The 21,113-nt window shown below is 35.3% G+C and overlaps 4 protein-coding genes across 6 annotated transcripts; 3 read left to right on the top strand and 1 right to left on the bottom strand.

Annotated features, from left to right (window-relative positions):
• Nucleotide 1: 1 nt before the first annotated feature.
• On the top strand, nt 2-15,910 carry LOC105207799 (oxidoreductase OpS5). 2 transcript variants are annotated; one of them, XM_011177444.3, is made up of 10 exons: nt 2-348; nt 933-1,035; nt 3,313-3,424; nt 3,872-4,079; nt 5,284-5,456; nt 5,875-6,052; nt 13,471-13,875; nt 14,138-14,359; nt 14,615-14,833; nt 14,909-15,910. In XM_011177444.3, the coding sequence occupies exons 1-10, from the start codon at nt 27-29 to the stop codon at nt 15,076-15,078; spliced, it is 2,112 nt and encodes a 703-aa protein (XP_011175746.3). In that variant the 5' UTR covers nt 2-26; the 3' UTR covers nt 15,079-15,910. The 2 variants fall into 2 exon arrangements, with proteins under 2 accessions (XP_011175746.3, XP_039313353.1); XM_039457419.1 differs by having other exon boundaries at nt 3,316-3,424.
• On the bottom strand, nt 1,034-2,651 carry LOC105207649. The gene is made up of 2 exons (XM_039457421.1): nt 1,838-2,651; nt 1,034-1,783 (listed from the first exon to the last, which is right to left on the bottom strand). Exons 1-2 carry the CDS (start codon nt 1,943-1,945, stop codon nt 1,577-1,579), a joined length of 315 nt encoding a protein of 104 aa, XP_039313355.1. The 5' UTR covers nt 1,946-2,651; the 3' UTR covers nt 1,034-1,576.
• On the top strand, nt 8,501-11,330 carry LOC105207650. Its single transcript, XM_026132292.2, has 2 exons — nt 8,501-9,270; nt 10,850-11,330. Exons 1-2 carry the CDS (start codon nt 8,881-8,883, stop codon nt 11,291-11,293), a joined length of 834 nt encoding a protein of 277 aa, XP_025988077.1. The 5' UTR covers nt 8,501-8,880; the 3' UTR covers nt 11,294-11,330.
• Nucleotides 15,911-18,019: 2,109 nt separating the features above from the next.
• On the top strand, nt 18,020-21,080 carry LOC105207651 (survival motor neuron protein). 2 transcript variants are annotated; one of them, XM_011177221.3, is made up of 6 exons: nt 18,020-18,192; nt 19,007-19,183; nt 19,264-19,378; nt 19,929-20,223; nt 20,294-20,364; nt 20,916-21,080. In XM_011177221.3, the coding sequence occupies exons 2-6, from the start codon at nt 19,106-19,108 to the stop codon at nt 20,975-20,977; spliced, it is 621 nt and encodes a 206-aa protein (XP_011175523.1). In that variant the 5' UTR covers nt 18,020-18,192; nt 19,007-19,105; the 3' UTR covers nt 20,978-21,080. The 2 variants fall into 2 exon arrangements, with proteins under 2 accessions (XP_011175523.1, XP_011175521.1); XM_011177219.2 differs by lacking the exon at nt 18,020-18,192 and adding an exon at nt 18,399-18,632.
• The last annotated feature ends 33 nt before the right edge of the window (nt 21,081-21,113 follow it).

Raw genomic sequence — 21,113 nt, forward strand, 5'->3', positions numbered from 1 at the left:
AATTGGTGAATGATGTAAAGCCGTTTATGCGAGCATTACATAACAAAGGTATCTCTGTGAATAGAGAGATAAGCAGCCTTTCTCCATTGTGCCATTTGTGCAAGCGTAACCTAGGCCTTGCTTTCACCTACTTCCGCATCCTTCAAGTAAGAAGTCGGCTCGCGATGCATTCAGTCCCTGAGTCGGTCGTCGGCTTAGATTCGCGTAGGATCGCTCGAACTTATGTATATGTACGTATTCGGTCGACCCAGATATTCTGGGCCATCATGTCGTGCTTTCGTTATTGCATAGTTTTGATGTTTGTTTCCTGTTCAATTTTGGTTTCGGGTCTTTCTGTGGAGACTTTTGGTAAGTTGAAATCTTTTATTATCACTGACAAATATCTACTTTCTGACTTTGCTCTAGAAAAGCAAATTGTCTTGAGAAACTTTCGAGGTAAATGTAAAAAATTTATTGGTTTACATGTCATCACTTCTTTACGCAAGATTATTGTTAAATAGAGAAATATTTTAATTATTATGTATGAAGCACTTGTAAATCTAATGAATTCCTATACATGCTTACAAAAATGCACAATTCTAAATTATAATGGAAAGATATTGCAACATGAAATATTATATATGACAACATTTTAATTAATCAAACAATTTTTTTAATAATTAGAAAATATTTATATTTTTTTATAAAAATATTTTAATTTTGATTTGTCTAATTTTTGATAAATAGAAATTTTATTTCAACAAAATTACTGCATTATCGTGCATCATCTTAGTATAATTGTTCTCGTCATGATGTCATTATTATATAATATTTGCACAATATACCTATCGAGATAACTATATGTATATCGATTAAATATGATTAATATTTTTATAAAATTAATATAAACGATTTCATTTATGGACTAATTTTTTTTATTTAAAATAAAATAGATGACGGTTATCATGAATGTATGCGTTCTTGTTCCGACGATCCATCTTCGAAAAAAACGTGCTTCTATAATTTCATTATCACAGAATCACATGGTGTAACAAGGTGAGATGTTAAAAGTTTATATATACATAATCATTATAACTTCGGATGAGGATTGTGATCAGTAATTTTATCAAAATTTTATTTTTAAAAAATCAACGAATTGAAACAATAATGACAGAGTATTGAAATTTGAATGAGATCTCGTTGATGCAAATCTTGTCAATATAGGGTATCTGCGATTTTTGTTGTAATCGTCAAACATTCATTACCAATTTCAATAAAAATTCCTTTTACATTAAATAATATTAATAAGTTTTTGTTGAAATTTTATATTTTTATTGAATCCTTATTAACATGTTTTTCATTAAACGTAAAAGATAATCTTTTCAGCGAAATATAAATAAAATTTTATTGGATCTTCATTGAAATTTCATCAAATATGATGAACCATCAAATTTATCAAAATTTAATCAAAATTTCATTAACCCTTTCTTCATCAGGGATAACTTTAAAGATGCGCGGTATAAAAAGAGACGAAAGAGAAGAAAGCAGCGCGACAATAACAGAAAATTTCTAGTTTTAAACTCCGAGAAAGAGAGATTCAATAATTCTTCTTTGGATGATCACTTATTCCTAAATGCATCAGAGAATATAAATGCAGCGGATACTTGCTCGCGGCGCAGCGCGACCTTCTAACGGTTGACCCATGATCCGCGGTCGACCCGGTCGCAGAGTGACGTTGGTACCATCTGCGCGGTCGGCGTGTAACAGGTTCCGATATCACTCGAACCGACCAGAGAGTTTCTCTCTGAAACCAACGGCGTGTGTAATTGCGCATATATGAATACCAACGTGTACTTACGACCAACTCTGTACGGAATCCTAGTGACCAAGCGGAAGTGGATAACGGCTGATGGCGTTCTGGCCGGAAACTTTGTAGAGCGCCGTGCTTTCCAATGCTTCTCTCCATGCTTTTTTGCCACGATCCTGCAGAAACAATCGGCAAGCGACAAGTGACATTTTGCTCTGATCTTATAACGACATCCGTTTCCTTCGATCCTACTTTAAAACATAGCTTAAATTCAATTGAGAAAAGTCATTCGCTGCTCACCATTGAAAGTGGTGAGTTCCAATCGAGTTCGTACGAATCTCGATTCATCTGTTCCCTTTTTATTAATTACTTTTAGAGCCGATTTTACCAATTTTTATTAATTTAGAAAATTAGTTGATTAAACTTATGAATTGTCAATTGCAAAACTTAAAATACAGTACTTTTTAATTAATAATTGAGTAATTTTTTAATTAAAATAATTAAAAAAATTAGAATAGGGATAATCAGTTTTAAATTCTGTACTTGGCAAGTAAGTTAATGAAATTAATTGGTGAGATCGGTTCTTAGGCTTTTATAATAATGTACAATTCTACACGTAATGTGAACATTTAAATAATGCTGCTATTTCAATCATCTAAGCAAATATGTAATTTTACTACAAAAAGGCCATGACTCGAACTTTCGATGTTGACGTCTCCTTTTCTCATTCCTCTCTTCCTCCGCATCATTCTTTCACGTACAAACCTGTACAGTTACATCCTATATCATAGAAATATCATGGTTCAGTACTATTTAAAAAATTAAATAATAAAGATAAAAAGTTAATAACTTAATTAATTTTAAATGATTTAATTTTTAACTTTAACTAATTATTTTTGCAACACAAACTTTAATTTATTAACTTTTTTTTAAGTAAAAAACTTGTCTACATAAAAAAAATTAAAAAAATACATTCCTATTAAAAAAAAATTGTTTTTTTCATATAAACTCATTTGTAAATAAAATATTAAAAATTTGATGATCATAATTGTTTTAAGTAATCTAACTTTATAAAATTACGAATTTCTAATTTAATATGAATAATATTTTTCAAAATTAACTTTTAATTTAACTTAATTTAATCTTAACGCAAATTTTAATTGTGTTAGTTTTTTGTTCATGTAACTTTTAATGTAACTAAATTTTATAGGATATTAACTTTAACTTGAACTTTAGTTAAAATTAAGAAAAATATATTTAATCACTCAACTCTGAGAGAAATAATAAAATATAAATTATTATGAATAATATTGTGGAATATATTAAGCGCTGTTTGCGACAATTATCCGCTGCATTTTTAAACACATAAAAATAATAAATGTTAGCTACAAGACTTGGGGAAAAAATTCAGCAGATTTTCTTCCGTAAAGTCAACGTGATCATTATATTGAGAAAAGGCGAACGGAAAATTGTAAACGCAGGCAATTGAAAACGATGTTGTATTAATATGTTCTTGATATAATTAGCAGTTTCTACAACAAACTCGAGAGCAACGGCGATGTTTCTCGTTGCACGAACGTTACCACGAGAAGAAGCTTTTTAACGATTAATGGAAAAAGTCCAGGCCCGGCTATACAAGTATGACTTTCTTACTATACAATATTTCTTTCAACATTTTATAGTAAATAATTAAATAATTTTATTCTCTTTTTATATATATTTCTTTTCATAAAAAAGACACTAATTTTGACAAGATTCAAATCGATTTTTAACAAGCATGTACACGGAGAAAATTTAAAAATTTTCTTAAAATATGGTAATTGTGAGGCAACATAGCCTTTAAAGAATTTTACTTTATACTTATTTTATAATTTAATAAAATTTAATAAAGAAATTTAATTATTTGATATTATAAAATAATGAGATTAAATTTTATCAAAGTTTAAGCAAGTACTAAAAGTGTAGTAAATTTGTTTGAAGTCCATATTGTCCCATGATTACTATGATTTTAATTAAAAAATAATAAAAATTGTAGAATTTCTTTCACCATGGCTTTTCTAAAATGGAATATATTTTTTATGGCAGGTTTGTCTCGGCGACACGATAGAGGTCCTCGTTCATAACAAATTAGGAAGCGACGAGTTGACTCTGCACTGGCACGGAATCCGACAAAAGGATAATTACATGGATGGGGTGCCTATGATAACGCAATGTCCCATCTTGCCCTTCGGTGGTTTTCGTTACAAAATAATCCCGGAGAGCGCGGGAACGTACTTCTACCACGCTCATTCGGGTACGTGGCTGCCGATCGTTGCAGTTTCATAGGCCTAGTTTACACCGAGCACTTGATACGCGTATTAACTCGTAACTTTCTATTAAATTATCTTACTTTCGACGATGCGCGTATACATGATACATATATTTAATTATCTCGATTCATAATGTATCAGCTTAGTATATTATTCTTTAAATTTATTGCAGAAATTAAGATAATTTAATAAAAAATTACTAGTTAGTACGTGTATCAAGTACTCGGTATAAACTAGGCCATAATATTTTATTCTTTCTCTTCTTTCATCTGCAGCTTTTAACACGAACTCTAACAATTTTATGTTAAGACAGTATGCTTTTGGCGGCTTTCTCACGACGTGACGTAGATACCCTGGCGAGAAAAATTCTACAAAATTCTACGCCAAAATGCTGGAATTGAAACACTGGTTAATTTTGGTAGTTACTCTATAAGCACGTAATATTATTTAATGTTAAACAGAGTAGGCTACTGAGAAATATGTAGAATGCTGTAGTTCATTGTAGTTTGACATAGTTTTACCGAGAAATTTATAAAAAATGTATAAAAACCCAAGCGTTCCAATTCTAGCATATTCATATAGATTTTGGTAGAATTTCTTAAATCTTTGTAAAATTTTGTAAAATTTGTGCGAACGCGAAGACATTCGCGCGGCGGTAAAATCAGAAAAACGTTAGGTAAAATTAAAGGAAAAAATTCTGCGCAAACTCGAATTTACACAGTAGTCGACTCGCCCTCGATTTTGACTCCGGTCTACGCCGTAGAACGTCCTTCTGCCCGGCGCTCGCGCATCAAGAGAAGCAAGATCAATAACGTCCGCGGTCTCGCGAAAGAGCAGGAAGCGACGCGTATACATTTCGCCACATCGCTCGACGCGTAAGTAAAAAGATCCCACGCGTACTCTCCTCAATTAAGTATACCGAGAATTCGTACGCTCGCGTGACTCATTAACGACTGCCGCGAGTCGTCCAGAATGGCGTTACATCGCCATCATCGACTCTCAATTGGAGAACAAGTCTCCCGAACCGGTCTCCATTGTGCGGTTCTCCGCGCACGGTTCTCCGCGAAGGCGCCTTCGCGCGACTCGTCTCTCGATCCGATCCGATTCGCGAGGGTCGAGGTACGGCGTGATGCCAATCGTTCGAAAGTCGCCAGAGAGAAAGAAATAAAAATCGAGGGGGACCATTAGTCTCGCAGCAGGGCGACGGGGTGTACGGGTCGTTGACAGTTCGAGGACCACGGGACGAGGACCCTGGTCTGGAAAGGACGCTCGTCCTGTCGTCAAGGCCGTCGACTCCGCTGACGCGACACGCGAGCCTCCTCTCGCCACCTACGCCGGGCGAGCTTCTCGTGAACGGCCAGGTATTACCACTCATCTCTCATCGTTGTGTCCCGCCGACCAAACGCCGGACTCCCGCCTCGCAAGAATTCGCTCGCCCTGGTGAAAATTTTTCTCTGGATTTTTCAGAAGATGTCAAGATGAATAATTAACTTAAATTTGAATTAGATGATGAGCATAAAAATTTATTAATAATTTGTTAATAAAATATTCTTACGTTCTCATCAAATTTAAGTTAATTACTCATCTTCACATCTGCCTGTTAATTAATTCTTTTTATCTTGTTCCACTTTTGCACGTGTCGAGTTGTTCGAGCGAAGATAATTGCGGCGGAGTACGGCATTATAAGGATAATGTCTTGAATCAGAATTAGGATTAAATGTAAGATAGATGAAAGAGGATTCTGATTGTTCAAAATGATACTTGACTTGATTTTTATAGGCGCGAGAAGTGGTCGTGCGAGTAAGGCATGGATCTCGCTATTTACTACGCCTCGTTAATGCAAATGTTCACGATTGTCCCGTTTTACTGTCTGCCCATGGACACTCACTTCAGATACTTGCTGCTGATGGCAACCTTGTACAATCGATGATGGGCACGCATGTCGTTTTATTCCCAGGTACGTTTTAACTCCATGTCTCTTGCCTTTCTACCATTGTGTCCACATCCTCTTGTTTTACTGATAACGCATAAAAATTGGTCGCGCACGTACGCGAGCTTGAAACTAATCCATTTTATCTCGTAAAAATTTAGTTAATTAAATTGTTCTCATAATCCCGTATAATAGTATTACACGGGTGTATATGATTACGTAAACAATACATTTGTACACATACGAATTTACGTACATGTGTTTGATTTGATGCATAAGAGAAACGAAAAAGGAAATGAATGATGTAATTTCATCTTGATTTATTTAATTTGTGGAATTACTTCGATCAACAAGAAAAGAAGGAATCTATCAATGCACGTATAATGTACATGATGCACGTGCTAGATAAACGCTTAAATGATCTCAAGGGATAAAGCGTCAGACTTATTGCTGAAATAAAAGTAAAAATGTACGTACAAAAAAATATTGTCTTTTATATTTAATTACAACACAGTTTTGCTAAAGTTTAAAAATTTAATTGGATACAGATCCGAAAGTAATTTTTGTTAGACTATTAAAATTATTTTGTGAAACGCTCAAACTGATTGCTGAATGTCAAAACTTTTTGCAATATTACTCATCATGCTTGAGCATTCTGTATAACTTGATGGTCACACAAAATTATTTTCCGATCTGCATCCAGCTGAATTTTTAGATATCTCAGCAAAACTGTTCTGGTGAAATAAACATTTCATAATAAATCTGAATGCTATAAAACTATTAAACAGAACAATATTTCACACGCGATTTCAAATCGTTAGCGTTTAAAAAGCAACGCTGTATACTTATCTATATTAAATTTGTAATAAGTGTGATACAAGATACTCTGGAGCAGGACGAACAAGGGATTTTGCGCGCGAGATGAAGAAACGGATATGAAAGAAGAAACGGGTCTGCTCAAAATCGAGCGCACGCATACCTTTTTCCTTGTGCTGCTGATTCTGATCGATCTGTCGCGTATATTCCGACGCGACTACTCTACTGCTCCAAAAGATACCCCACGAATCAGACAGTAAAATGAAGAAGAAAGAAGAAAGAGGATCGTTTGCATGTACAAGGAAATCGGATCTTAAAGTCGTGTTTACGAGGCTTTCGTCGCATGGTTTTAATTAAAATTTTTTTTTACTTTGTTGGATTTATATTTTCTTGATGCACTGAAAAAAATTATTAACCTGACTAAATTTTTCAACTTGATTAATTTTTTTATTTCAACTATTTATGTATTTGATTTAAATACATAAAATACTTGAACTTCAGTTTAAGGTATTTATATAATTAACTACATGTATATTTGGTTTAAATATGTAAATGTTTGAACTGAAGAAATTCAATCAAGTCGAAAAATTTAGTTAACAACTTTTTTCTCAGTGTGATAGACTCTTCTTTGAAGCAAATTTTACTCCAGAAAATATTCTTATTAATACAGAGATGACGTGATGAAACACAATAATGTACATATCAGTATAAAAATCTAAGAATCGGATAAGATAATATGGGATGTTGAGCACATGAACATTTATAAAGTAATTGATTCAGAAGAATTGCAGAAGTTGAAGATAAAAAATGTACTGAGAATACACACCGAGCTTTAAATGTATTTAAAAATGCTAACATATTGTATGATTGGATACCTCGAGCAATTGGATAATCGTCAAATGAATCAAGAATAGACGTGTATCTGCAACGCAAGGTGACACTCTCTTCACAAGAGTTATGTTTTTCCGTTTAATTATATGTACGTATCAACATGAATATCTAACTTATATGATCCTTAATTTGATTGTTTTTAATTTTGATAAGCCTTTAACATTGATTCTTTTTAATTTTTTTAAGTTAATTTATAATTTATCGGAAATCAGCATTAAACACGATGAAGTTTACAATCATGGGACGAAATGAAGACGAGGAGAAAGAGGATTCGAAGGCTGGAGATAGCATGTTAAAACACCTTGACGGCTGCGTAGGAGAAGGCGGCTACTGGAATTTAGTAAAACGTACGGATTTAATTTTACGTTCATGACAAAGATGACAAAGATGAATGGAGTCGGCGAGAAGACCGTCTGACAGTGCAGACATTTCGAAAAATTAGTTGCAAGACACGAGGTAGCGAATCACGTTCAGTTTTTCACATTCTGGACTCGCATGATGAAACGTATTCTTGACAGACGAACGTCCTGTGCCCAATTTGGTCCTGATGCGTTTGATTCGTAGCGCGTTCACCTTCACGCTTGGGATTTAACGGAGCGTCAAGGAAGAAAGGAAGAAGAGAAGAGAGAACGACGCGACGATGTCGGTAGCATCGGCAAGGATCGCCAGCAGTGGTGGATCTCGACAGTGGCGAGAGAGGGAAATTCTCTCTCCCTCTCGTAACGACATTAACAGGCTCGGATAACGATGCGGATGGTGAGGTGAGACGCGGCATGGCATGGCATGGCACGACACGGTAGGCAGGCAGGCAGGCAGACAGGCGAACGTTCGCGCAGACTCGGTCGTCTTCGTGCTCCCGCCGGGGTTTCCGCAAAGAGAAATAAAGAAAGGAAGGTGGCGAAGCGCGCGCGAGCGAGTCCCGTGCAAAAATCATTAAAACGCGTGCTCGTTTCGCGGCCGCGGCTCACGTCGTGTTAATTCCGGCCCGGTGGTTTATTAGCGGGCGATAGGGACGACTATCGCCTCGGCCACACCGCTCGCCCGCGCGCGGTGTGGCATCCTCTCCTCAGGTCGGAACCTCTCCTTCCACCCGGCTATTCTCCACCCGGAGACCGCGAGGATACCCTTCGTCCTGCGGTGTCTCTTACATGTACAGTCACCACGGGCTCTGGGACGGTCTGGGTAGCAGCGAGGCCACGCGCGTCAACATGGAGTGGACCCGCGACAAGACTCTGGAGTTGCTGCGCGAGTATCAGCAGCGGCGCGTCCTCTGGGACTGGAACGCCCGTGGCTACCGGGACCGCGCAAAGCGCAAGCGAGCGATCCAGGAGCTCGCCGAGATCCTCTGTTGCAACACCCTCGAGGTCGAAAAGAAGATCACCAATCTCAAGTGCCAGTACTCGCGGGAGGTGCACAAGATACAGAACAGCCGCGACTCTGCCACCGGCCCCGACGATGTATACGTCTCCAAGTGGTTTGCCTTCAAGGCCATGCAGTTCCTACAATTTGGCACGCGTAGATACAGCAAGAGGAAGAAGGTACGCGCGGCGAGAGGGATTCACCCGTGTCCTCGCGCGTATTCTTAAATGAAATTCTCTCAGGATCTCACCCTCGGATAGAGGAAACAGGCATTCTTATGTTGCTCTTGTAAAGCTGTTCTTTGCTTACTTTCGCACAAATTTTATTAGACGGGATAGTGAAAAAGACTAGATCTAATCACGCGAAAATATGCGCGCAACGACTGTATATTATTTTTATGCATTTTTATTGCAGTCTTATTTTTATGCATGCATTTTTCGCGTGTGTTCGTTTCAGGGAAGAATTTAATTTTCAAATGTATCTTTTTTTTCTTTTATCTTTACAAAGATGTGTATGTGCAACTGATTTCGCGTAGAATTCGACTAAAAATCAATTAAAAACGTGGAAAAATAAAAGCAAGTAAAATGTAACGTTGCATCGAGAGGTAATCGGTTAATTTTACTTGGTTATCGTGATTTCCAAACGATACTCGGAATAGCGCGACGCGTCGCTGGTCGAGATAAATATTCCATTGGCCCGTGGCGACGCGTGGCGACGTACTCTCGTCTGCTTCCCAGCGAAAAATTCGAGTTGAGCCTCGTCCATGTTAAATTCTATCTCTCCCCTGGCAATTCGGTTACCATGCAGTCTCGAGCAGCGTCCCCGATAGACACATTATGCATCACGAAATTAAATTTCTAAATAATATTCGTCAACAATTAGACATATCTAAGTTTCAAGTATAAATATTTTACAATTATTTTAAAAACCGTTTGAATCTTTATTTAAAAAGTTATCATGCTGAATATGTATTAAGTTACAGTATTATAAAATATAATTTAGAAATAATTAGGCATTTTTGTGAACGTGCGTATGGATTAATTATATTTCTAAATGTTTTATACATAATACAGTTAAACTATTTTTTTTTCAATTATAATTTCTAAATTTAATTTTGTAAATATATTATTAAGATGAGTCGACAGATCGTCACAGTTTTTGTCGAGATACTATTTCGAAATTATATGCACAAACGGTTATCAATATTTTATAAAAGATCAAACTTCTACATCTATTTTTTGTAAATATACGAATGCAAATTATAATTTTTATGCAAGTTTTTATGCAATATTTCATCATATAATTTAATATATTTTGTGCTATCGGAGATACATCGGCAAACTGCAAAAAGGACAGATATTTTAAGACAGATATTTTTATTAATTTATCCACTCGATGTTTGAAACCACTGTTTCTTCTCTCAACGAGTCGATACGAATATGCTTTTATGAATGCTTTATGCTGTAGCCGCTATTGATATAGCGATAATAGATTCCCACGTTTTCAAGAAAGAGAGAGAAAGAGAGAAAATCAATACGCGTGAAAGCTTTGGCATAAGTCTTTCTCGGAGGCCAGAGCGTGAGAGATTAGGATCGAGTCGTGAGAACGCGATACGATTGAATCGCTTCTAATTTGATTGTACATTAGGCAAAGTAATTGTGAGATCGAGAATAAAAGAGAGGAAGGCGCGTAAAATCCTTTCTATCGCTCTCACGTATGTCGGAGCGCGCGGTAAAATTTCCTGATCCCTTTTCGCAGAAAGTTGAGGAGGAACCGAAACTGCAGGAAGAGTATATTGTGAGCGACATCGATCCGGAGAGTATAACGTTCACGGATTGCAACGAGGAGACAAACGGTTCCGGTACTGGTTCCTTCAACGCCTCGCTGAGCGAGGACGCCGAAGAGTCCTCGTCGTCCAGTCTAAAAGCGATGGAGCTCTACAATGGCTCTCTGCCGATGAGCCAGGACGGTTCGCCAGCCGATCTCGACGAGTCTACCGGGCAGACGAAGCCACGCGCGCCTCGCGTCCTGGATGAGAAGGAACGGAAGAAAACGAAGGAGGAGTTTGCCAAGTTTGGCGAGAGCATCGCCGTTCAACTCGCCGAGATCCCCGACTCCTATTCAAGATCGGTCGCCAAGCTCAGGATCAATCAGATCCTCTTCGAGGCGGAGATCGGGATCTACGCGCAAACGCATCGCTAATGAGTCGGTTTGCCGAGATCAGCACGACGTGGAGGATACTGCCGTGGAGGATACTGCGATAAAGTCGCGCGTTTATGGCGCATCATCGTCGTCGTTGATCCCGATTTACGTTTACTCCAACTGTAACGAGCTTTTTAACGAGCTATAACTCGCCGCTCGCTTAACCGAGTACGTTTCGAAACGATTGTAGAAAAGCGTGGTGGACAAAGAAAAGCGGACTCGTCGAGTAAAAAATACCAATATAATGAAATATTATTCGATACGAGAGACCTAGTTCTATCGATCGACCGAGCGTTGCACGTGCGTTATGAGTAGAGTGCCGCTACGAAACAAATATCCATGCATCTTCCAATCGTTTTTTGTAATAACTTTTAATTTTCGAATAGGTAAATACATTATTTAAATTATTACGCATTCTGGATTTAGAGAGTTAGAGGAATCAATGTGGTAATACTAAAATGCGTGCAATATTAAAAGCCGATGCGAATGCCATCGAGCATCGGCTTTGTGATGACCGTATCGTCCGTGTCTTATTGTAAGCCGGATTCTTCTAAAGACTGAATCGATGATCAAGACTGTATAATAGGCAATTTTTTTTCTAAATGAAAGAGCGAGAATGTATCGATATTAAATCGATTGTTTATTTTTTGAGCTGAAAACGTCAATTTTCGTACTTGTGTTTGTGCATATGTGCGCGTTCCGCAAAATTAGAAAAATTATTGAAAATGTTGATATTAACCCTGGAGTGCTACTATGAATTTTCATACCAGGTACACTTAAAGGTATCCCCCTTATCATATCTATGGATAGTTGAAGTTTTTTAAATCTTAATTCAGGTCTTGAAGTTATAGATATTATAAAAAAAGTTATAGCAATATTAAAAATCGCATTAGATACGTCGTACCCCAGTATGGCGATCTAGGATTAAGAAAAAGATGAGTAACACTCTAGGGTTTTATTAAGCATTAATATTTATCGTCGTTTTTGTTTAAACAATTTGACTATCGCATTGTTTCTTGATAAATTTAAATTGATTTAGCTTTCTGACATTATCTTCTTTGATTCTCGGCATCATTTTGAATGCAGCGTTAATGCAAAACAAGTAATGCCGATAAGTCAGATTAATAAAAGCATCTTTCCTCCGTATTTTTTTAATCATTGAAAAAAGGCGCTGACAATGAGATATGAATGTGAATGAAACATGAAATACTTTTTGTTTGTAATCACCGCCGTGATAATTTACGCGCACATACACACACAGAACTCTCAATTTCCTAAACATGCAACACTAATTGTCGATAACTCGATGTAGCTCAGTAAAGATAGTTACTCTTTCTTAGCGCTAAGATTTTGAATGTCCATAATAATCGAATCAAAGATCTGATAGCGGTGATTGCAGATTCCTATTAGCTCGTAAAACAAAATTTTTTTTTCGACAAAAGCTTGTCATCTATAAATACGGATATGAATTATTATACTAGTTAATTAAATAATGTATTATAATATTGATTTAATAATATTGACATTTTATAATTTAAAGTACATAAAGTCGCAACACAAGCAGCGCAACGTGTTTCCATTAATCTTTGAAGTGTGCAAAAGAAAATAAATGCATACGTAACGCCTGTCGGTTAACTTGCTTCCAAAATTAATTCTAATGTTATAGGAAATGTTAATAAAGAGCCAATAAGTTGTTAATATTTGAATATACATTGTGAAAAAACGAAAATAAAATTAAATCAAATAATTAGCGATTGTGAAATAATTCATCAGTGTATAAATTCAGTGATTGCAATTATTGTTGGCACGATTTGAGCGTCCGTAGCAAAACTTTAAATGTATGTCGATATAATCTATTTTTTTTCTTCAAAAAATAATCCTTCACAGCCTTCGCAATTATTTGAATATATTTTTTGAGTAAATTTTATATTTTATATATGTGTATATATATGTTGAGATTTGTACATTTTTGTTCAATAAAAATATAGCGTTAATGTTATTACTTATTATCATCATTAATTCATCGCACGTTTCCTTCAATTTTCAAGCTCGCTGCGTTCTAATAAAATTAATTGTAGGCGATTACATTGGCTGAGATATTAATTAATTTTACATTGATCGAAGAATAAATAAGAGAACTTTATGAGTTATTTAATAAACATTAAATTTGTTTTCAGGAGAAAGACTCGACGGCATTCTAACGGCTGATCAAGCAATCGGCAAGTACGTTCTCGATATTCAAGGTCTTCAGGAATGTCGCAATTTGCATCAAGAGGCATATATTTTTTATGAAGATGCCGGACACGATTCGGATAGTAAGGACATAATAAGGATCGTCGATGCTGACAACTTTGACGCACAATCATTTAAAATCGCCGAAAGTGGTCATGATTGTCATAAAATATCGAAAAACGTCATTTGTTCTTTGGATCTGAAGAGCAGAAAATTATTGCAACTGAAAGAGAAAGCAGATGAAACGATCTACGTGCCCTTCGACGCAAATGCTTTTTCATTTTTTACGGATGAGATGACGGACAATTCTTACAACTTTTATAAGTCAAAATATTATCCAGCTTATTTGAGTAAGAAAATTCATTTATACGTCGTTTATCATTTGAAAAAGATTTTCGTATTTAAGAAAGATGAAACGCAGTTAACAATGCTTGATTACCAATGCGAGGCTTTAGACTATTAAGTGCAGAAAAAGAGATGAAACTAGAAAGTATTAAGAAATGTTGTATTATATGTCAGCTTTATCATGCATATAATGGAACATGGATATTTATTTCCTACAAAAATGTAATTTTTATTATTTTTTTATATATATATCAAGGAAAATTTCAGGCTTAAAACCAGGCACGATAAGGATACCGCAGATTAATGGCATGTCTTTCAAATATCCGCCATCTCCGATATTATCACAACCAGAAAATACCTTGGAGAAGATGATTTGCTCCCTCGATAAACGCTCTAGCGAATGCGCCGACACACCGTTATTTTGCGAATGTTTGCAATTGCTCCAAGTTCCACCGAGAAAAATAATCGAAATAATATTAATAAATAAAGGTAAAAAAAATTACGCAAATGAACTCTAAAGATGTGTAAACTATTGGAATACGAATCGAATCTAATCAGGTAAGATTAGATTCGATTCGGGTTTGAATTTTATTTTATAATTTGAATTATTCGAAAATTTCGAATTTAAGAATTTTGAATACGAACAATAACAAAAAATATCTAGCGTAAGAAAGGCACTTGTTATGTTTATAAAGTTACAAAGAATCAGTAAAGCTGGTATATAAAAAACTGTATTTTTCTCAGGCTTTGGAGGTAATGCGTCTTACACGTTTCATTTACACGGTTACAATGCCAGTATTATTGGTCGAGATAGTTTCAAGCAGCCTTTTACCAAAGATGAATTCATGTCCTTAGACCTTAATGGAAAGATACATCGAAATCTTAAGAATCCGGTGCAAAAAGATACATTTGTCGTACCAAATAAAGGATATATCATTCTTCGTTTCTACACCGACAATTTAGGTAATACATCTTACGTATTAGATATCGAATAAAGAATCTACTGTATCTACTACAGCGTAACTATGTGTTTGTTAGGATATTGGCTGTGGGAAGCGAGAAGTACCGCTGTATATTCTCCACTACTCGGGCCTGGAATGCAATTCCTAATGAGAGTAGGTCTCCAGCGAAACTTGCCGCTTGTACCGATCGACTTCCCTAACTGCGGCAATAACAAAGGCATGGATTTGATATTTGAGAACGCTTAAATATTTTTAACTCTTCTGTATATGCAATACAGAATATATGACATAATATAGTTTGAATATTGACGAATATTGTTGAGTAATATTAATCGTTATTATTTTTATAGAATGTTTTATTTTATCATTCTTGTTTCGCACAGAAAAATTTATATTTATATCGAGTTACTATCGATTTTTATTACTTGACACGCGTACGTGTCGGGCATGTTTTATTGGGTATAATAATTATAGTTTCACTTGTTTTGCTCAACGCATATGACAATATACTCGTAGATAGCTAATATAGAAAAAGATTTTATAATAAAGTTTTCAAAACTTTAAATCTTTTTCTATGCCACCTCATTGTATACTCTGAAAAATTGTAAATTCTTTAAAATCAATTGTATTGAATATTTTCAATAATCTTATGCTGTGTTCCGATATATACCGCCAGGACTAAAAATCTATAGTTCACCTTACGTTTACTATAGATTTTCAGTATTGATAATAAATTTCGAAACGCAACCTTAATATTATACATATTGATTATTATATTTTATATTAAAATAAAATATAAAAAGGCAGCTAGAATTTAGCTACATATAGTTTAAATGGCGACATTCAACTGTGAAGTTGAAGAGTGATTTATAAATTACTAGACGTAAATGATCATTAATAAATACATAATATTTGTAATAAATAGATAATTATGATATAGTATATAATTCACATTTCAATACTTAGTTCAATCACGATTATCTATCGCACACGATTTTGTCTGTTACATTTTTCCAATGTAACTTATTTTATGTATAACACTTTTTCAATATAAATATTGTCAAAATTTTAAGTAAAATTAAAGTTTTCCTCAACAAAAAATTTATTTTTTTATGATATTTAAATACAAAACATTATTGCAAAATATAATTAATTTCCAAAAAGCAAAAATTTTTTTAATTGACTGTATAAGTAGATACATTTGTTATTAATAAATTAATTAATGCATATTGTAGTATACATATTTTGTGGAGTCAGTGGAAGTATAATGTTTCAACTGTGTAACTTATCAGATGATGATAAAATTTATTTAAAAAAATTTTTTTGTAAAAAAAAGAAGATATAAAATGAGAATCTATTTTATTGATTTATACACAAGTGACGCGCACGAGAATTCTGAGGAAATATTCGTAAATCCTTTATTTGAAACAATTTTTGTACATATATTTTAATGAGATAGTGACGATACTTTATTGAAATCAATTGGTACCAACTTGGCTCATTAGCCCATTTATTATTTATTGAAATGCGAAATTAGTTAGCTTTAAATTAATTGCTTAATTTATAGACATATTAAATTAAAAAAATTTACTGTATTGAAGACACATTTTCAGCCTGTGCTGATTCATTGTCAAATAATTTAGAAAAGATAAGAATTTTGAGTATGCTTATTTTGAGTATGCTTATGTACTTACAATGCTTTATCTGCATGTCGCTTTTAAATCGTCGAATGAGCGTACACAGATCGGATTTACCGAATAGACACAATCGTATTTCTCAGGAATTTCAGTGTTCTTGTCCCTTGTTGCCTGTCTTCCCGTTCGCGAATATAATCCTTGACAGGATTCCTGGACGATTTACATCCAGCTGAATTCTGATACATCATTATTTTCACGCAAAAGAGTACGCAAAATTACGAAATTCAAAAATATTTTCCATGAAACTTTAGAAATTCCCGGCTGAGAGGTTAAACCTCGGAAAAGCACGTTGCCCGACTATTGGCACACCTGGCGAAGGAAGCGCCAAGTGCGCGTATACACAAACTTCAAATTTTTTCCTACCCTAACGGCTTTCGTGCGATTCATTGAGTCTTGTCGTGATTTATATAAGTATAATCGGAACGAGGCGCAAATACTGAAGCGAGGGGGCAAATAAACAGTTAGTAGATTGAAGCGAAATGACTTGCCGTTCGCGGCTGGTCGCTCCGTCCAGCTTCGTCTCGACCGCAGCTCTTGAACGTTCGAGTCCCGTCCAAGATCCCTCTCACGACGACTCGTCTTTATTCACACTTGGCACGAACGCGCGATCCTTCGTTTTCGACTGTTTCGGCACTCTTGAAACACTCCTGCTACTCACGTGCGTCTGAAACTCGGGATACGAGACAACGAGGCAAAATGGAGAAGATGCGAAATACGATTGAACGCGACACGACTTCGCACCACGCATCGTACCCGACACGACGAATGTTTGCATGAACGCCCGACATTTCACACTTCACTTTCGACACTTCGCGGCATTCTCGAAACATTTGTTTCCGTCAAAAACCCGTAACTCGAACGACGAGGATGCAAGTTGAAATGCGCCGCGACACACCGTGACCTTCGTCCATGTTCCCTAACCGACCGACTGCCACGCCACTAGTGCCTAGTGTCACTTGCCAGTCTTGCCACTGCGTAGCAGCGTGACTATCTAGTTGGCGCGTAGCCGCGCCTGCGCGCCGCTGCGTCACTACCGCCGCCGCTACGCAGTAGCAGCAATCGGTCGGATAGGGAGCACGGCGGAAGGGAGCGGAGCGTCGCGGCGCATTTCAACTCGCGTTTTCGTACTCCTCGTCGTCCCGTACGAGTGCTTGATGCGAGCGAGTGTTTCGAGAATGCCGTGGAGTCGTGGAGTGTCGAAAGTGAAGGGCCGGGCGTTTGTGGCAACATCCATCGTGTTGGATACGATGGTGTGAAACTGTGTCGCATTTCGCATCTTCTCTGCCTCGTATCCTGAGTCTCAAACGCGTGTGAGTATCAGGAGTGTTTTGAGAGTGTCGAAAACGAAGGATCGCGCGTTTGTGCCAAGCGTGAATCGTCGTGAGGAGTCTTGGATCTTCTGTGACCTTCAGACTGTATAAACTATAATGTCAATTGATCGAGACGTCGTGTCGCGCGTTCAATTGCGTCTTCGTTGCTCGCGTCTTCGTTGCTCTCTATCCCGTACCTCGAGTTTTCGACGGGCGTGAGTACTGAAAATGTCCGAAACGAAGTATCGCTCGTTCGTGTAAAAAGTGTAACTCGAGACGTATCATGAGGGGGATCTTGGACGTTCGAGAGCTACGGCCGAAACGAAGCTGGACGGGGCGAGCAGCGGCGAACGGTGAGTCAATTTGTACTTATATTCGGCCCTACAATTTGATATTTGTGCCTCGTCCCCATTGTTTTCGCGCAAATTATCGTTGGTACATACAGTACGAATAGTACGATGAGACGAATGAATTGGTCGCACGAAAGCCGTTAGGAACGATTTGAAATTGACATTCGCGCGTTTGCCGAACGCCGTTTGGCGCTTCCTTCGCCAGGTGTGCCAATAGTCGGACGACGTTCTTTCCGAGTGTTTCCGAAGTCTAACCTCATTTCATCATACATTGGCGTCAATTGGCGTATAGTTGTTGTAGCATTTGTAGCGTGTATGCTACAGAGAACTAGAAAAAAATCGAGTCTTTGTTGTTAGGATTAAAACTATTTTATATTGTTTTAAATTTTGCCCAGAGGATGTCCGAGGACAGTAATGTACTGTTCATACGAGGAAATAGAAGTGTACGTAAGCAGTCCGTTCCGTGCATGAAACAAGACTGTAACAAAAAACTCGATTATTTTTACGAACATTAACCTTTTCATGATTAATTTGTTTTCACTTCTGCAAATTTTTTTAACTCTTTATTTTAAATATCCTGAATATCTGCTTAATTTTAAACACTATAAATAAGATACAATTGAAAGGGCACAGAGATTTTGATTCTGTGAACGTTATAGAGAATAAGTTTTATTCATATAGAAATGTGAACTTGATCAATGAATTCTTAGAAACAAATCTGAAGAATTATTTAAAATTTTAGAAGCAAGATATTAGAATTATAATCAAATTTGAGATAATAAAAATTTAGATTTTTATAAATGCTAACGACTTGCAGAAGAGTGATAATGAAGATGTCTGGGACGATACCGCGTTGATACAAGCATATGATAAGGCTGTAAACTTGGCCAAGGAAGAAGTAGCAAAGCGTATTGCTATGGACACTCAGACTCAACATGCAAAACAAAAGTCACAGAATTCGAAATGTTCAAATTACAAACAAAAATCTTTTAAGGTATATATTGTATATTTATGTTTCACTGAAAATAAAAGTATTGCTTTCTACTGCTATATTGCTTATACTGCTATATACAGAAATGGACCGTTGGTGCTCCATGTCGTGCTGTATATTCAGCAGATGGACAAGTGTATGAAGCCACTATATCGAAAATTTATCAAAACTCTGGCATGTGTACAGTGAAATTTGTTGGTAATTATTTTACGTTAATATAATAATATTCTACTTGTGTAATGTTCTTGTATTATAATTAGCAAATTAAGTGGCAAAAGAGTTCTATGTGCTTTTCTGTTTTAAGTTCAATTTGAATCCTAATAAAAATTTTTGAATTACAGTTAGTATTTAGAAGTAGAAAGAGTTATTCTTTTCAAAAATTTAGTTAACGATAGGAGTGAAAAAAGATATAAAGGTTGAAAAAGATAAAAAGTGTAGGTAAAAAGAAACAGATCTCTCTTTATTAATTTTTTTATTAACAAATATTTAACAAATAAATATTTTGCATATCTTTTTGTGTAAAATAATTTATAATTGTAGATTATCCAAATAGTATTATATCAAATTATTCTATTCAGAAAGGTATAGGCAAAATCATTAATTTATTGAATATTTGTCAGTAAAAGGCAAAGGTCTTTTATATTCTTTTCATATATCTTATTTCATCATTGACTGATAATAATTACTTAATTGAAACAATATATAATATTTAGTGAAACAATTTTTATAATAATTATGTTATTCATAGGATATCAGAACACAGAAAAAGTGGCAATAAATTCTCTTCTGGAATCTGAAGGATTGCAGAGTCAAATTGCTCAGCAAAAAGAAGCATTAGCACAAAAGGATAATGAGGAATCCATAGAGTCTGATACATCCACATCTAATCTGCAGGGCTCCAAACAAATTAATGGCGAGAAAATGGATTGTGATACAGAGGATCCTAGGTTATTTAAGAATAGTTTTATGCCTGGACTTGGATATTTTAATCCAATATTAGATACAATGCCACCTGCACCACCCTTACCACCATTAATGGCTAAGTAAGAATTACAATTTAGAGACATAAGCAGTGATTTTGTTGTCATAAATTATAATAATTTTGATGTACAGGTTACCAGAAAATGATGGGGATGCATTGTCTAGTATGTTAATGTCATGGTATCTAAGTGGATTTCATACAGGTAATTTTTAAAATATACAAATAACAATCTCTATCATTTTATATTATTTATCTTTAATATATTGTATGTATACAAAGGGAATATTTAAAACTTGTTACAATATTTAATATAGACATATCTTGAGTTAATTATTTTAAGAATAGATATGTCGAGCTAATAGTTTTCAAGGTATAAATATAAATTTACAAATATAAATTACAAGTTACAAATATAAATTTCTTTGTATTCATTAAAACTCATTGATACACTGTAAAATCTCATTTATTGTTTACTTTCAAAACGAAATGAGCTTATTTTATTTTAATTGTAATATAAAGAAAAAATTAGAATAAGAGATAAAGAGAATTTAACTAATAAAAATCGATTTGAGATATCAAAATTAATCAAAGATAAAATAAAGATTGATTCGAATTCACACATACACAAGTGTCAGCTATAGAAGAAACAGTTAAAATTATTAAAACCATATATATGTATATATATTGTTTTTTGTCATTTACATTTCCAAACACTATATATATTGATATAATTGCACGGATTTTTGTACATAGGTTATTATCATGGGTTAAAGCAAGCTAAAGTTAGGCAGCAGCAAAGAAGAAACTGTCAATAATCTGTATGAAAATGATTATTTTTCCTCAGTATACAATATAATATTAATTTACTCATTGTGTTGATAAACGAATTTTTCTTAATAAAATGTTTTACATTTAAATTGTAGATTTCAATATACTTTTAGATTATATAAA

Source organism: Solenopsis invicta, chromosome 14 (genome assembly GCF_016802725.1).
Source record: "Solenopsis invicta isolate M01_SB chromosome 14, UNIL_Sinv_3.0, whole genome shotgun sequence".
In the NCBI taxonomy this organism is placed as follows: domain Eukaryota; kingdom Metazoa; phylum Arthropoda; class Insecta; order Hymenoptera; family Formicidae; genus Solenopsis; species Solenopsis invicta.

Coding starts and splice junctions, on each gene's coding strand:
- LOC105207649 (XM_039457421.1), bottom strand. CDS start 1,945: ATGGAGAGAAGCATTGGAAAGCACGGCGCTCTACAAAGTTTCCGGCCA. Junction 1,784..1,837: donor GATTCCGTACAGAGTTGGTC/GTAAGTACACGT, acceptor CGTTGGTTTCAG/AGAGAAACTCTCTGGTCGGT.
- LOC105207799 (XM_011177444.3), top strand. CDS start 27: ATGCGAGCATTACATAACAAAGGTATCTCTGTGAATAGAGAGATAAGC. Junction 349..932: donor TCTTTCTGTGGAGACTTTTG/GTAAGTTGAAAT, acceptor AAAATAAAATAG/ATGACGGTTATCATGAATGT. Junction 4,080..5,283: donor CTTCTACCACGCTCATTCGG/GTACGTGGCTGC, acceptor GGGGACCATTAG/TCTCGCAGCAGGGCGACGGG.
- LOC105207651 (XM_011177219.2), top strand. CDS start 18,588: ATGTCCGAGGACAGTAATGTACTGTTCATACGAGGAAATAGAAGT. Junction 18,633..19,006: donor TCATACGAGGAAATAGAAGT/GTACGTAAGCAG, acceptor AACGACTTGCAG/AAGAGTGATAATGAAGATGT. Junction 19,379..19,928: donor GTGTACAGTGAAATTTGTTG/GTAATTATTTTA, acceptor TGTTATTCATAG/GATATCAGAACACAGAAAAA.
- LOC105207650 (XM_026132292.2), top strand. CDS start 8,881: ATGTACAGTCACCACGGGCTCTGGGACGGTCTGGGTAGCAGCGAGGCC. Junction 9,271..10,849: donor GATACAGCAAGAGGAAGAAG/GTACGCGCGGCG, acceptor CCCTTTTCGCAG/AAAGTTGAGGAGGAACCGAA.